Here is a 12,952-nt window from a genome sequence, read left to right as displayed (position 1 = left end):
AAAAAACAAAAAACCAATCAACATGTGAAAATCAGGAAAAAAACCTGCTGAAATGCTGGGGAGATTTGGCAGATCCAAGCTGACTCTGCATATGAGAAATGTAATTGCCAAGCATAACCCAGCCACAAATATCTGAAGATTGAGTACATTTAGAAAGGTGGACAAGAAGGCCAAATATCACTTCTGCTCTAATCAATCAGATTAGATGTGGTGAGAACTATCAGAAAGTAGATACAGTGAGAACACCATCTCAAAATAAACAAAAACCATTCCCATGAATAAGTAAAATTTACTTCCCAACATTATTGCAACATTATTGAGCAGGACACTGAAATATAACTTGACATTGGCTCCAAGCAGTTTCACATTCAGCTCATCAGTGCTGAAGCCTTTGCCATCCATCCACTGCCAGCAATTTGTACAGGCTTGTAAGCAATTACATTTACTTTGGGTTTTCTTGAAAAAAATACAAGGATTTAATTACATTGAACTATCTCATAATTACATTGGTATAAATGGTTTGGGGTTTTTGTCTGCATTTTTCCCCTTAAAGTCTTGTTAAGTTTTTGCAATAATAGGCATGACATAAAATAATAAAACGTGACCAACACTGTAAGATAAAATGTAAACAACTACCGTTTTTTGGAGACAGGAACTGCAGATATGGACTTTATTAAATTCTCTGGTGGCAGATCCAAAACTTTTGAAAGCTAAATTGAAAATAAAGAAAGAATCGACTTAAGCAAAAAGACAAAGATCAACACTGCTCCCTGTTTAAATACCCACGGGGGATGCACCTTTAACATCTGAAATCTAATTTCAGCCCAGGTGAAAAAAAAAAAAAAAAGCAAAGACTTCATAACTATTATGAACACTACAATAAAATATAAACCTAAGAGATGCTAAAAGGGCCTTAAAAAAAGGCAAGGCAAAACACCACAGAAAGTTGATTTATTTATTTTTTTTTCTCATGAAGGATCCCACCGAACCCATTATGGACTGAAGCAGTCACGGAATGACAGAATGGTTTGGGTTACTAAGGACCTTAAAGATCACCTCGTCCCAAGCCCTGCCATGTGCAGGACACCTTCCACAGCAGGCCAGGCTGCCCAGAGCCCATCCGCGCTGGCCTGGAGCGCTTGCAGGGACGGCCGCTCTCCCTCCATCCCAATCCCAGCGGGAGCCCCACAGCGCGCCCCGAGCCCGCGGGACCCGCCCACTGCCAGCCGCCCGGGCAGGGGGGACCCGTCGTGAGAGCACTGAGGGGACACCTGGCTCAGGGGGCACTCCCACTCCGCGCCAGGCGTGGGAAGGAGCCGTGCGTACCTGGGAAGCGATGCTCCTCCGGAAGGAACCTGCTGCCATGACCGCACCGCCCAGCGGAAGCTCCGCGGCCGACCCTTATCCCCCCCCGCCCCGCTCCTTTCCGCCCGCCCAGGGGCGGGCTGGGCCGTACCATTCTCAGGTTACAGGGGGAGGAGGAAGCCATTGGTTGCGCAGGGGCGCGGGGACGCGCACGGAGGTGGGCGGTGCGCCGGGAGCGCGCGTGCGCGGGAACTCCTCCTCCTCCTCCTCCTCTTCCTCCTACTCCTCCTACTGCTGCTCTCCGGTACCGGCGGGCGCGGGGCGACATGAGCACGTGCTCCGTGTCCAAGGTGAGGAGCGGGAGGGAGCGGGGGGCTCCCCGCGGAGCAGCGCGGCCTGTGCGGGAGCTGGAGCCGCGGCGCCGTCCGCCGCCTCCTGCCCCTGCCCCTCTTCCCGCCTCCGGCAGCCGCTGCCCTTCCCGCCTCCCTGCTGCCCGCGCTCCCCGTGCCCCGTTCCGGCCCTTCCCAAAGCCTTACAGGCTCTTCATCCATGCCAGGCCTCGCTGTGCCCTGTTTGTCCTCCCCGCAGTCCCGCAGGGTCACGGAGTGTCCCGGGTTGGAAGGGACCCGCAGGACCGCGGAGCCCAGGACAGCCCTGGAGTCACGCCGTGAGTGCTGTGGCCGCGCAGTGTCACCTGCTGCCTTCCTTGCACAACAAACCCCGTTCCTACGGGAGTAAAGCTCGCCCGGAGCAGAGCCTGGGCTATGTGGCTGGAGGTTTTGTCGCTTCCAGGTGAGCTCTGGTGGCTCTCCTTGCTGCCATGCTCATTGCTTCCCCCGCCCCAAAACTAATTCAACGAAGAAATGGAGCTAAAAGTGCTGTCCCCCACACGTAGTGTTAAATACCTGTTATTGCCTTGGTATTTCCGAAGTGAAAGCTTTCATGTGGGCTGTGTTCAGAGCGGGCACTAGGGATAGTGATTTCATCAGAGCGTCAATGAAATGTTGGATTGAAACACTTATTTCATCTCTGTCTTGATCATGCCATGGACAGCAGCAGTGGTTCACAGCGCCTGTTTTATCGGCACGGGAAGACTCCTGTCCCTCCCACTGTTTTTCACTGAGTTGTGATACCCAGCTGCATCCTTCGGTGTGGAAGGCACTGTGCAGGTGATTACTTCCAGAAGTGAAGTGCTTCCAGACAAACTTAAGAGTTAATCTGAAACAGCTGGGTGGAAGGCACTGTGCAGGTGATTACTTCCAGAAGTGAAGTGCTTCCAAACAACTTAAGAGTTGATCTGAAACAGCTGCATTTCACTTTTGACAATGGCTGCTGCCTGATAGTTTGGCAGCGAATCATGTTCCTTCACCTTGCCTCCCACATCTTATATGTAATACTTCTTTGCAGTTTTATATTCTACTTTTATTCTCAGCTACATTTAGTGATGTGGAAAAGCCAATGCTTGCAAAGCATTCAGCAGTATTTGTGTTTGGTTTGATTAAGCACCCATTCTTCTTTTTTTGTATATGATTTATACTTAGTGTGGCCAATTGCATTTGTGCATGCAGCAGCACAGATAAATCCATAGGACATCTTTTTGCAGTGGAATTGTTCCAGAGTGTTTAGCACTTGTAGAATAACTCTACTTTTGTCCAGCTGTTTTTAAATGGTCCTTAATATATGTAGTAAAATGGAATGTGTCTGAAAGCATCTCCAGTTGGTGAGGCTGTTTTTCAGAGAGGGTCAGTATAAATGTTGGTGTTTTACTTATTTGTGGAAGAAAGGAAATAACGTGTCTGAAGTCACTCAACAGACTGGTGACTGTGATCAAAACTGAACATACCTCTGGTGCTCGATTTCCACTACATCATTCTTACTCCAGTGGCTGAACTATCCTAGGTTGAGTTCAGCAGTCCTTGTATAAGCATTTCCATTGAGGAATATGGCATTGAATCAGTGTGTTCATTTCCAGCACTTAGGTATTTCTTTCCCCCTTGCTGCAGCACAAGAACAACACGGTGAGAGTTGGGCAGTGCAGTTAACTCTTCAAAAGAGATGAACTTCTGTAGAGAAGGATGGGGGAAGAAATTGCAGATTTTCTAGAAGAAAAGCAAAAAAGTCTTCAAGAACTCAAAGATTAATACTTGAGTGATGAAATAGGTCTAACTGGGAGATTACTTCTCTCTACAGGAATTCCTTGGAACAGAGAGTTTTGTATGAACCTTTTCCCAACCATTTGTCATTCTTCTTCTAACCACCTACTTTTTTTGAGTTGGGATGTGGTTCACTGTGGCTTGGGCATGTCATTTCCTTTTATAAGTGACTTAATAATGCTCATTGCATTATTCTGGATTGTGTTTTCCATTTATCTCTGCCTCTTACCTTTTGTTTTGTACTTAACTGAAACTGTACTGAGAAAACCGTACTGATGTGTCCCCAGGGAATAATTTCTTTTTAATTCTAAACCTCTTGGAGGTTTTGAGACATTTAAAGAATCTGCTGCTGGCTCAGTTGATGGTTGAATTGCAAAACATAGTGGAAAGATGAAAAAGTTCCTAACAAGTGTGCTGGATTACTGCTTCCACTAGTGTTCCAGCTTGAAACACGAATACAAAGGGACAATATGTAACTTGATATTCTTAAGAGGCTGGCAATTCAGTGCAAATTATTGGTTTAATGGAGCACTGAAATAAAAGAACAATAAAGTGGCCTCTGGAGCCAGTCAGATTGATGCTTGTATTGAAGTCTGTTTGGGGTTTTTTTTGCTGTTCTCTAGGGCTGCTTTGTTTTTAAACCAAGTACCAAGAAGAGAAGATTGTCTGATAAAACAGGTTAGTACATTTTCATTTATGTTTCTGTTTTTGAGAAGGGTTAATCCTGAAAGGCTCATCATATCTGATTGAGTTCATATCATGAGTTCTGTCATAGCTGTGTGAGGTTTTCCCTTACTGCTTGGTTGCTGAAAACTCATTTCTTCAGAGGAATGCAAGCAAATTACTGGCTAGAGTAAATGCTGGGTTTTTCTCATCTCCAGCAATCAAGATTGTATAGCCATCTTTGTCTTTGCACTTTTTTTTTTACAAGAGAACTTGTCATCATGCTACCATAAGTTTTTTGCTAACAGACAAAAACAATTCACTTGAAGGTCTGAATGAGCCCTTTTTAAGCTGTGGGAGTCAGAAATTATATCCCATCCATAAATCTCACATCCTGGGTATTGTATGTACAGAATACATTAGGTGTTTTGCCTAAGTTTCTTTTGGAAAAGAAGGAGGAAAAGCCATTTGTGGCTTCTGTCCACTAGTATTTGCTGTGGATAGCAAATATTTGCTATACATTTTCTCTAGATGTGTATGCACATTTGGGGACTGACTCTTCTTGGAACCAGAAATAATGTATCTTAAATAATTGCTATTTGGGACTCAGTTGGGAAACTTACTGTTTTTATTCCCAGGTTAAACTACTTTTGTCATCATTAGAGCTGTCAAAAGGTTTGACAATTTATATAAAAAGATGGAGAGGAAAGTAATGAGCTTGGATTTTTTGTCATTGCAGGAACCAAGGCCTGTGCACTTAGACCACATTGAAATTTTAACCCTTACTGGGTATTATGTTTTTGTTTTTGTGAGATTACATATGCTTGGATAAACTACTAAGCATATTGTTCTAGTTAGCAAGTGCTTTGAGGTGGAAAAATAAATTTGAGTGGACTAGCCCTAAAAGAGAGAGACAGAACACACAGTTTCACAGCAGCTGGTTAGAGGGGTGTTCTAAAACGTGTACTTGGATGTGCATCTGTCCAGTCTGGAAGCACAGTCCAGTCCAATGGGAAGTTTTAGTTGTGGAACTCCTCTGCATCAATAGTAGATAATACTGTCACACCCCACAAGAGGCCTTTTGAGGACATTTGCACCCATAGTTTGACTTTTGGTAGTGAAAAAGGATGTTATGCCTTGGTATGTTACCAGATAAAGTGTTGGCTGGATTTTCTTCAACTCAAAGTCCAAGATCTGTGTATCAGAGTTGGTTATGTATTCTAAGTGATTTTTCTTAGGGGTACAAATGAGGTGATAGAGGAGACAATGAAAATGGAGGTGGAGGGATGTCTCATTTGTCATTTACAGACCTATTTTGGGTGGGTTTAGTGCTTTAGGAGATTATGCTCATCAGCTGGCTCTTTTCTGGAGATCAAGCCACTGCAGGTGCTCCATTGAATGGCAGCCAAGTGGACCCACAGAGATTTCTGAAACAAGGGCAAGATGATGATGATGTTTATGTTTGTTTAATAATAAAGGCTGTTTGCTCTGATTTAGTCTTTAGCTTATGTAGGACCTGAGATAGAAGTCTCTTCTTTACCTTTTGTCCCTTATACTTGGGCAATTCTGCGTGTTCTCTTGCTTATTCTACTAAATGCCAGCAATTAATTAATTGCTTAAGAGAAAAGCCATCTGCCTGAAATACATATGTACAGTTGGATCCTTTTCTTATTCTCAGGGGAAAAAAGTCTTGTTTTCATGAGCTTATTTGTGCTTTCCTTTGCTTTCTGTGTTTCCAGCTCATGATTTCAGAAGCACAAGCAATGATTCAGAGGACACTGAGCTACGGTTTGTCACCTGTCAGGCTTTATGGAACCAGATCAAATCTGAAACAGAGGTGAGTCTCGTGCCTCACACTAAAGTGGTGCTTTGCATTTGTAACAGTGCTGCTTGCTTCTTTGTTTCTGGGGATCTTTTTGACATGCTTAAAAGTGTATGGCCACATAGTTAAAGCAATGGGAGGGGCCAGAAATATTGGCTGTCCAGAATATAAAGTAGTAATAATAGATGCATCAAGTACACATTACTTGTAACCACTGAACTGTACACTTCTGCAGCTTCAAGCTGCTGCTTCTAAGCTTCTCTTCCTACTAATTGTCTTCTTTATTAACTCCTGGCATACTGCTGTTTTAGTTCAGTTAATGCTTGCCAGCCCTTTGAGGATTTTAGGCTGGTCTTGACCTGAGTGTTCCAGAATTCATACACAGCAGCCCAGGATTCACAATGGATTTATGTGAACACAGCTGCATGGATGTCAAATATGGAATGACACTGCTCAAATATGGCCTATTGAATTAGTATGGCTGGTGTGAATGGGATCAGAGTGAATTTCCTACTGAACTGTGGCCTCCTGACTGTTGTGTGTTACATGGCATGCTGTTGTTGTGTCCCTATAGCCAGCTGGCTTGCATTATGCTATGAATAATTGCTTCCATACAGCAGAGATTTCCTTCCCTCCTCTGTGCAGTGTCATGGATTCTGGGAAAGTATTCCATATTCCTCTGCTTGCCTTGGGCTCTATAGAGAATTAGGAGAATTTTTTTCCTAAAGTTTGTTTTGGGATGTGCTGTAGAAGTCAGATGGATGTAACATAAAATCTGGACCCTTGGGCTAAGCTCATAAATTCCTCTAATTTTGTTCCTACCCTTGTTTTCTTTCAGACTGTTAGGAGTTTTCCAGATACTTTCTTCTGGTCTTACTCCTCCTGATGGAAGACAATTCCTCCTATACTGACATATTGATACGAGCATATTTTAGAGTTTTAATTGCCCAAGGGCAGATTTCCTGAAGTTATTTCTGCTGCTATGCAGAGAATTTTCTTCATACTGCCTCTGGTGTATCAGTGGTATCTTTCCTACTGAGTTTTGAATTATCATCCTTTTATTCTACTGTTGGCAAACACAGAGCTGATGGTTGTTCTTCCATCAAAAATAGTGTGGTAATTTAGGTTGGAAGGGGCCTTAGAAGGTCTCTAGTGTGAACTCTTCAAAGCAGCATCATCTGTGAGGTCAGGCCAGGCAGGTGAGGGCTTTAGCTAGTCAGGATTTCATTTCTTAGGTGTTTTCAAACCTTAGTGTAGCAAACCTGACCAGTGGCAGAGTACATGGAAGCATGGGGCTTGCTGGTTTGGGCTTTTATTCTAGGAGCTCTGGTAGCATGATAAGGGAGCCTAGCAGGACATTCTCCAAAGGTTTTGCCAGGGCACTGCTGCCTGCTGATTTTTTGGCAGGCCTTGTTGCTTGCACTGGTGTTTTCCTGGTTCACTGCCTGAGGTGTTCAGAAGGAGATTTGCCCTCCAAGGCACTTTGTTGTAGAGCATTCTTGGCCTTTGTATGTCCATCATAAACTGTGCCGTGGTTGTGACAGCAGCATCTGTTATCTGGTGCTTCTCACAATTAAAAGCTGGCAGAAGTTTGGCAGGAACTACCCTTTGTTTTTAGAAGGTGAATTCTAGTTGTTTTTTGGTTTCAGTATTGCAGTGTATTCCAGTTTTGACTCCTGGTGTCAGAAATGGCCCTGCAAATGTTGTTGTAAATCTCATAGCATTCTTCTGCTCTGAGACAAGAGTTTGTTCTACCAGGATCTGGGCTAGAAAAAAAAGCAAAGTGCAGGGCTAAAATACAGTAATTTTTGTTCTAATATGAAGATAATGGTTTTTAGACCACATAACAAATAGTCATGACAAAACCAGGTGTTATGGCAGTAACTGAACTTCCAGTTCCCGTGACTTTTCCAGAGTAAGAATGCCATAGAAGTAAATGACTTGGTCACTTGAGATGCAAAGCAGCCTGGTGAACTTTCTGGAACATTATTAAAACAATGCTATTAACAAAGTTATTTTGACAAGAAAAGACTGATGTATTTTAAGAAAGCTAGGTAAATGTTTGATGCTGTGGCAGACTGAATTCCATTGTCACAAGTGCATGATGTAAGAAATAATATATACTGTAATCATGCAGAGTCAGAACTGAGGTTCTTGTTAGGTCAGCTTAGCAAAAACAGTAGTGATCACAGGAAGTATAGGGTTTGATGGAATCTGAACCAGAAGCTCAGAGGATTGTTAAAGAATCTGTGGTGATACAGGAATTGTTACAATGGTGTTATAATGCTGATGTTGTAAATTCTTTCCAAAATGTCATGTTACAATTTGTTCTGCGTTGTGTAGGATTTATCAGGTAGGAGTTCTGAGCTGCACAATCAACATCAGAAAGCCCAGAAGAATATTCTTCAATAAGGAGAGGATGAAAAATATTTTATGTACAGTTTTATCATTTGTTTAGGATACCAACAGAAGCTCTTCTGTATTATGGAAATGGAGTTCAGGCTATTGAGCAGGCATCATGTGCAATCTCCTGGAGATGTGACCATTGATACTGGCCTCTTCAATGCTGATAGAGGCAGCCTTTGCCTCTTTGCTTAAAATCAAGTTCACAGCTCTGTGTGTTACTTTTTGTTGCTAATAAATCTTGATGATGATTTTGTTTGGACCAAGGGTTTAATCTTGTTTCTAACATGTGTGTTCTAGAGTATACATTGATATCCTGAACTTCAGAGTACAGGAGGTTTTTGTCTGTTCTAGCACAAGGCATGTCTTCGTTTAGGGACAGACTATCAAAGGCACACAGAAAAGAAAAAAGAAACACAAAGTACTACTGATGTATATTTGCTTTTAAAAAGTTTTATTCCGCCCCCCCCACCCCCACTTTTTCTCAACTTGTTATATGTTCCTGCTTATACAGATTGTTGTGTGAAAATAGTCCTGAATGTCAAAAGACAGTGTAGCAAACATTGGAGTCACGTGGTTTAGTATTTTTTCCTATAAAACATATTTAATGATTTCCTTTAATTCTGTTTTTACTTCTTTTATCCTGAATTAGATTTGGAAGAGCAGAATATTTGCTCTCATTTAGATCTCTCAGAAGAATGTTTACAGGTGTTTTGTGAGAAGGAAGAATAGGAATTTCCATGGACATTGTTCCAGAAACTAATTATATTGGGGTTTTTTTCTGCCTAAATCACTGAGGCTTTGTCAGTATGTTGGTTTTTTCTCCTTTTTTAAATCCTGTGGTGTGACAACACAGTTAAGCTCACTTGCTTTTCAAATTATTCTTGAGGCACTTGACCAGAAGTTCCAAGATGGGAAATGGTATTTGCCACACAGTTAATAAATTAGTGTGGTTTATACAGATGACAGGAAAATTTAAAATCCTGGGATTTTAAGGGTTAAAGATTATGCAGGAAAGAGTAGAAAAAGGAAGATGCAGTGGTGTTTTCACGTTTTTACAGATAAATTCTCTCTGTGTATGTTTACAGCAAATACAGGAAAACTTGAATAAGCAGTTGCTTGATAATCTGCTGAGTTTTTTAAGCCGGTCTCATTCTGACTTTCAAGAGAAGACAACAGAATGGACTTGCAAGATGAAGTTCAGAGAAATCCCTACTGCAGCTCTTGTCCTAGGTAATTTTTTGAAGATATTTTTTGTAATGTACATCTGATTAAATCTCACAGACACAGAAACTTAGAGAGTCCCATCAATTACTGTGAGCAATATCAGCCTCAAATATGTCAACAGAAGAGATTGGGCAGGGAGAAGGAAGTCAGATAAAACCTCCTTCCCCTTTTGTTTATGTTACTTAATAGTCCAGTAAGTCAACAACTCCCCTACAGGTCTCTCTTATGCAGCTGGTAGGGATTTGAGGTTTTTTTTGTTTGAGGCACTGGAGATAACTTTGATTACATCCCTGTTGCTGCCACCAGCATGCTTGGTGGTTCCTACAGCTTAACCATGGGAATTATATAGCTTCTGTATTTCTGATAAGTGTTCTTGCAGTGCAACTTTACATGAAGGAAAGTAGTGTCTTTATTTTGGGAAAAGAGCACAGGGAGGAAAAATAGCTGGAGATGAAATTAGTGAAGTTCTGAAGTTTTTGTTTTGTTTTTTTTTCTTCTGTTCTCTTTTCTTTCAGAGGTTTATACCTATAAATCCTATAAACCTGATTTAAGGCAAGTTGATTACATTTTAAGTGGCTTATTTTAGGGAAATTAAAATCAGGCCTGTGCTTCAAACTTACCATGTAGGCACCAACAAAGAGTGGACAGTACTCTACTTTTGTAGGTAATAGAAAGTGAAAAACTACTGCTTCAAATATTTCTGTGGACAAAGTTCTGAATTGCCTCCTGGAGGGGCTTGTTCTTTTTTTTTTTTGTTGTTGTTGATTAAGGATATTAACAAAGGCAGTAAATACTAAGTAGTTCATAGTGAATTCAAACTGAGTTTCACAGCAATTTACAGTAATTTCCCTCTTTACATGAGGCATGAGAGGATCCAGGTATGGATACAGTATTCTTCTATAGAAGGTAAATTTAACTTCTTGTCTGCAGGCCTCACATGGCTGTGGATGGCTTCTGAGGGATGTTAGAAAACCAATCCTGCTTCCTGCAGGTTTGCACCCTTGGAAAACTTTCTTTTAAAAACACCACCAAGCTATATGATGAAGGGTATTCACAGTGACTCCCTGTTTCTCTTAATCAGGGTCTGTCAACATACATGTCTAATCTTGTGCTAGTTTTTCATCTTCCCTCACAGCTGATGTGATACTTTTAATTCTTTCCTTAAATATTTGAGGTATCTTCTGTTTTTTGTCTACGGTTCAGTTTATTGTCTAATCATTGTGCTCGTGAGTCATGGGAAAAATGCCCTTAAAAATTTGTCCTTTTTTATTTTTCTAGGTGTAAATGTTACAGATCATGACTTGACTTTCCGAGGTCTCTCAGATGTCCTTCGGGATAATATTACTCCTTATGTAGCCTTGCTGGAAGCCAAAGATTGCCCAGGTAAATACTTCAATAGTATAGCTGCTTCTTTTGCATAAGGAATTCTAGCTTTTGCCCCTAAATGCAAGAGTAATGGACAGAGGGATCCTGAAGACTTTCCAAAGATTTGCTCAAACCTATGTAAGCAGAGCAGTAATACAGCCTACTGTATTTTGAGAGGTATCCAGTTCAGTTTGAAACACTGAAGATTGAAATGCTCCTTAGCTGTAGCATAACAGTTAAAAGAACATGCTGCTTAGAGTGTTGCATGTTGATGTTGTAGGTTGGTTTTCTTCTTGTTTATTTGGACAGTGGATGTCTGCATTCCACTTTTTAAATGCTTATAGTCACATTATTTAGCAAGAGAGTGGCAGAATAAAATTGCCCCACCCTCCTTTCTCCTTTTTTATTTTTTAAGTAAAAAGATTGCAATTACATGTGGCAGCATCCTCAGTTCTGTGGAGTGGCTGCCTTACTTATTTCTAGGCCACTCTTAAAAGCATATGGCTGGAGCTCAGGTAAAGATGGAAGACCAACATCTTAACCTCAGTTGTTGCCATTAGGCAAATTGCATGAGCAGCATGCATATCATTAATGCTTTCAGGAGCATAAAATGTGCATTCTGGAGTGAGAAGGAGAATAATTAGAAATGTGGAAAATAATGACTAATAACTTTGGGTTAGTTTTTTTATAGTATGAGACAGAGAAGTGTCGCCAGATAACCAAGTGTCTTTACCACATTTCTAAAAATGTTTTGTGAAGGTGTGAAAAATCTGATGCAGAAGCTGATGGGGCAGCTGATGAACTGCGATATAGATGTGGACTCACTGGAAGATGAGGACTGTGTGCAGGTTTCACAGAATAGAATACGTTGTTCAATGACTTCTCTTATCAGCTGGTATGACAGTGTAACAAAGGTATGTTGTTGGTGTTTTTTATCCCCAGTTAATCAAAATGCCTGACCTTTAAAACAGAAATTTAATAGCTCAGCGTTGTGTTTAAAACAGAAATTTAATGACTCATCTTTCTGTGAGAAAATGCCAAAGGTTAATTTTTTAAAAATAATGTGGTATTGAGGTGATTTGGATATAATATGTGGCACATAGAACCAATGTGGAGTTAGTTACTGATGATGTATGAATGTCAGAATTCTGAAACACAAGCAAGTACTATTTTATCATATGTTTAATTGGGAACTGGAAGCTTAAAATGCAGTATCAGCTTCATGCCAGATGCTTTTCTCCCAGGAGTGCTGAGATATTTTGTGTATTAAAACAAAACTTTACGGAAGAACAGCTATCCAGGGCAAAGGTACTGTATTAGTGCTAGTGGGCCATGATGTCATCTGTAGCCCACACTGCATTGGCAAGCAGTAAGGAAATCACTTTCCTTACTGTATGTTTTTGTATCTTCATGTTTGCTAAAGCTACTGAAGTTCTAAGTTTTGTTTCTGTCATGAATACAAGTTACAGCTGATTTTTTGATGACTTCATCAGAGCACTGTGATAAACCAATGTGTACTGAGTGCATGCTCTTTTTATTACTGGATAAAGATAGAGAAAATAAGCAATGTCTGTGTACACAATTAAAATCTCCCTCATTCCCAACAGAACTCCACCAGTTCTGTTTCTCAAAGCTATTCTTGACATTGTTGGACTGTGTATTTAAAATCTATTTATTCTTCATACTTCATGCTGTGCCACATGGAAGAGAAATGGCAGTTCTAGGTGCTAATAATAAATGCAGCTGACAAAACGTCAGTCACGTCAATTTGGAGTATTATAATATCATAGATATGATTCAGTCTTTTTATTTTGCTGGCTTCTGTGTATTAATGTTTAATTAATGGCTTTAAAGAAAACAGAAACTCCAAGCAAAAAAAGAAATTCCTCCTCTAGACACTGGCAGTATCCTCCAGTTGTAGTCATTTTCAAAGACATGGAAAGTTTCACCACAAAAGTTCTTCAAGACTTCATACTCATCAGCAGGTAATGTGACTTAAACTTTAGTTCTTTCA

At 40.9% G+C, this 12,952-nt stretch overlaps 2 protein-coding genes across 9 annotated transcripts in view; one reads left to right on the top strand and one right to left on the bottom strand.

The window, feature by feature from the left end:
* The window catches only part of RARS2 (arginyl-tRNA synthetase 2, mitochondrial), a 29,879-nt gene extending 28,426 nt beyond the window's left edge, over positions 1-1,453 (bottom strand). For 2 of the 5 annotated variants that reach the window (XM_039725618.1, XM_039725607.1), the window contains exons 1-2: positions 1,327-1,445; positions 637-710 (exon numbers count right to left, since the gene is read on the bottom strand). In XM_039725618.1, the coding sequence (XP_039581552.1) occupies positions 637-710; positions 1,327-1,365 (113 nt within the window). In that variant the 5' untranslated portion in view covers positions 1,366-1,445. Of the gene's footprint in view, positions 1-636; positions 711-1,056; positions 1,162-1,326 lie in introns of those variants that run through there. The other 3 variants (XM_039725622.1, XM_039725598.1, XM_039725647.1) reach the window with 3 other exon arrangements.
* Positions 1,454-1,513: 60 nt separating this feature from the next.
* The window catches only part of ORC3 (origin recognition complex subunit 3), a 35,579-nt gene continuing 24,140 nt past the window's right edge, over positions 1,514-12,952 (top strand). For 2 of the 4 annotated variants that reach the window (XM_039725571.1, XM_039725563.1), the window contains exons 1-7: positions 1,514-1,655; positions 4,082-4,136; positions 5,861-5,958; positions 9,435-9,579; positions 10,852-10,956; positions 11,698-11,852; positions 12,793-12,923. In XM_039725571.1, coding sequence (XP_039581505.1) covers positions 1,632-1,655; positions 4,082-4,136; positions 5,861-5,958; positions 9,435-9,579; positions 10,852-10,956; positions 11,698-11,852; positions 12,793-12,923 — 713 coding nt within the window. In that variant the 5' untranslated portion in view covers positions 1,514-1,631. The remainder of the gene's footprint in view (positions 1,656-4,081; positions 4,137-5,860; positions 5,959-9,434; positions 9,580-10,851; positions 10,957-11,697; positions 11,853-12,792; positions 12,924-12,952) is intronic. The other 2 variants (XM_039725545.1, XM_039725554.1) reach the window with 2 other exon arrangements.

Source organism: Passer montanus, unplaced genomic scaffold (assembly GCF_014805655.1).
Source record: "Passer montanus isolate IOZ18808 unplaced genomic scaffold, ASM1480565v1 scaffold11, whole genome shotgun sequence".
NCBI classification, from domain to species: Eukaryota; Metazoa; Chordata; class Aves; order Passeriformes; family Passeridae; genus Passer; species Passer montanus.
The sequence above is the reverse complement of the archived record's forward strand: the minus strand, read 5'-3'. Positions and strand labels throughout refer to the sequence as shown.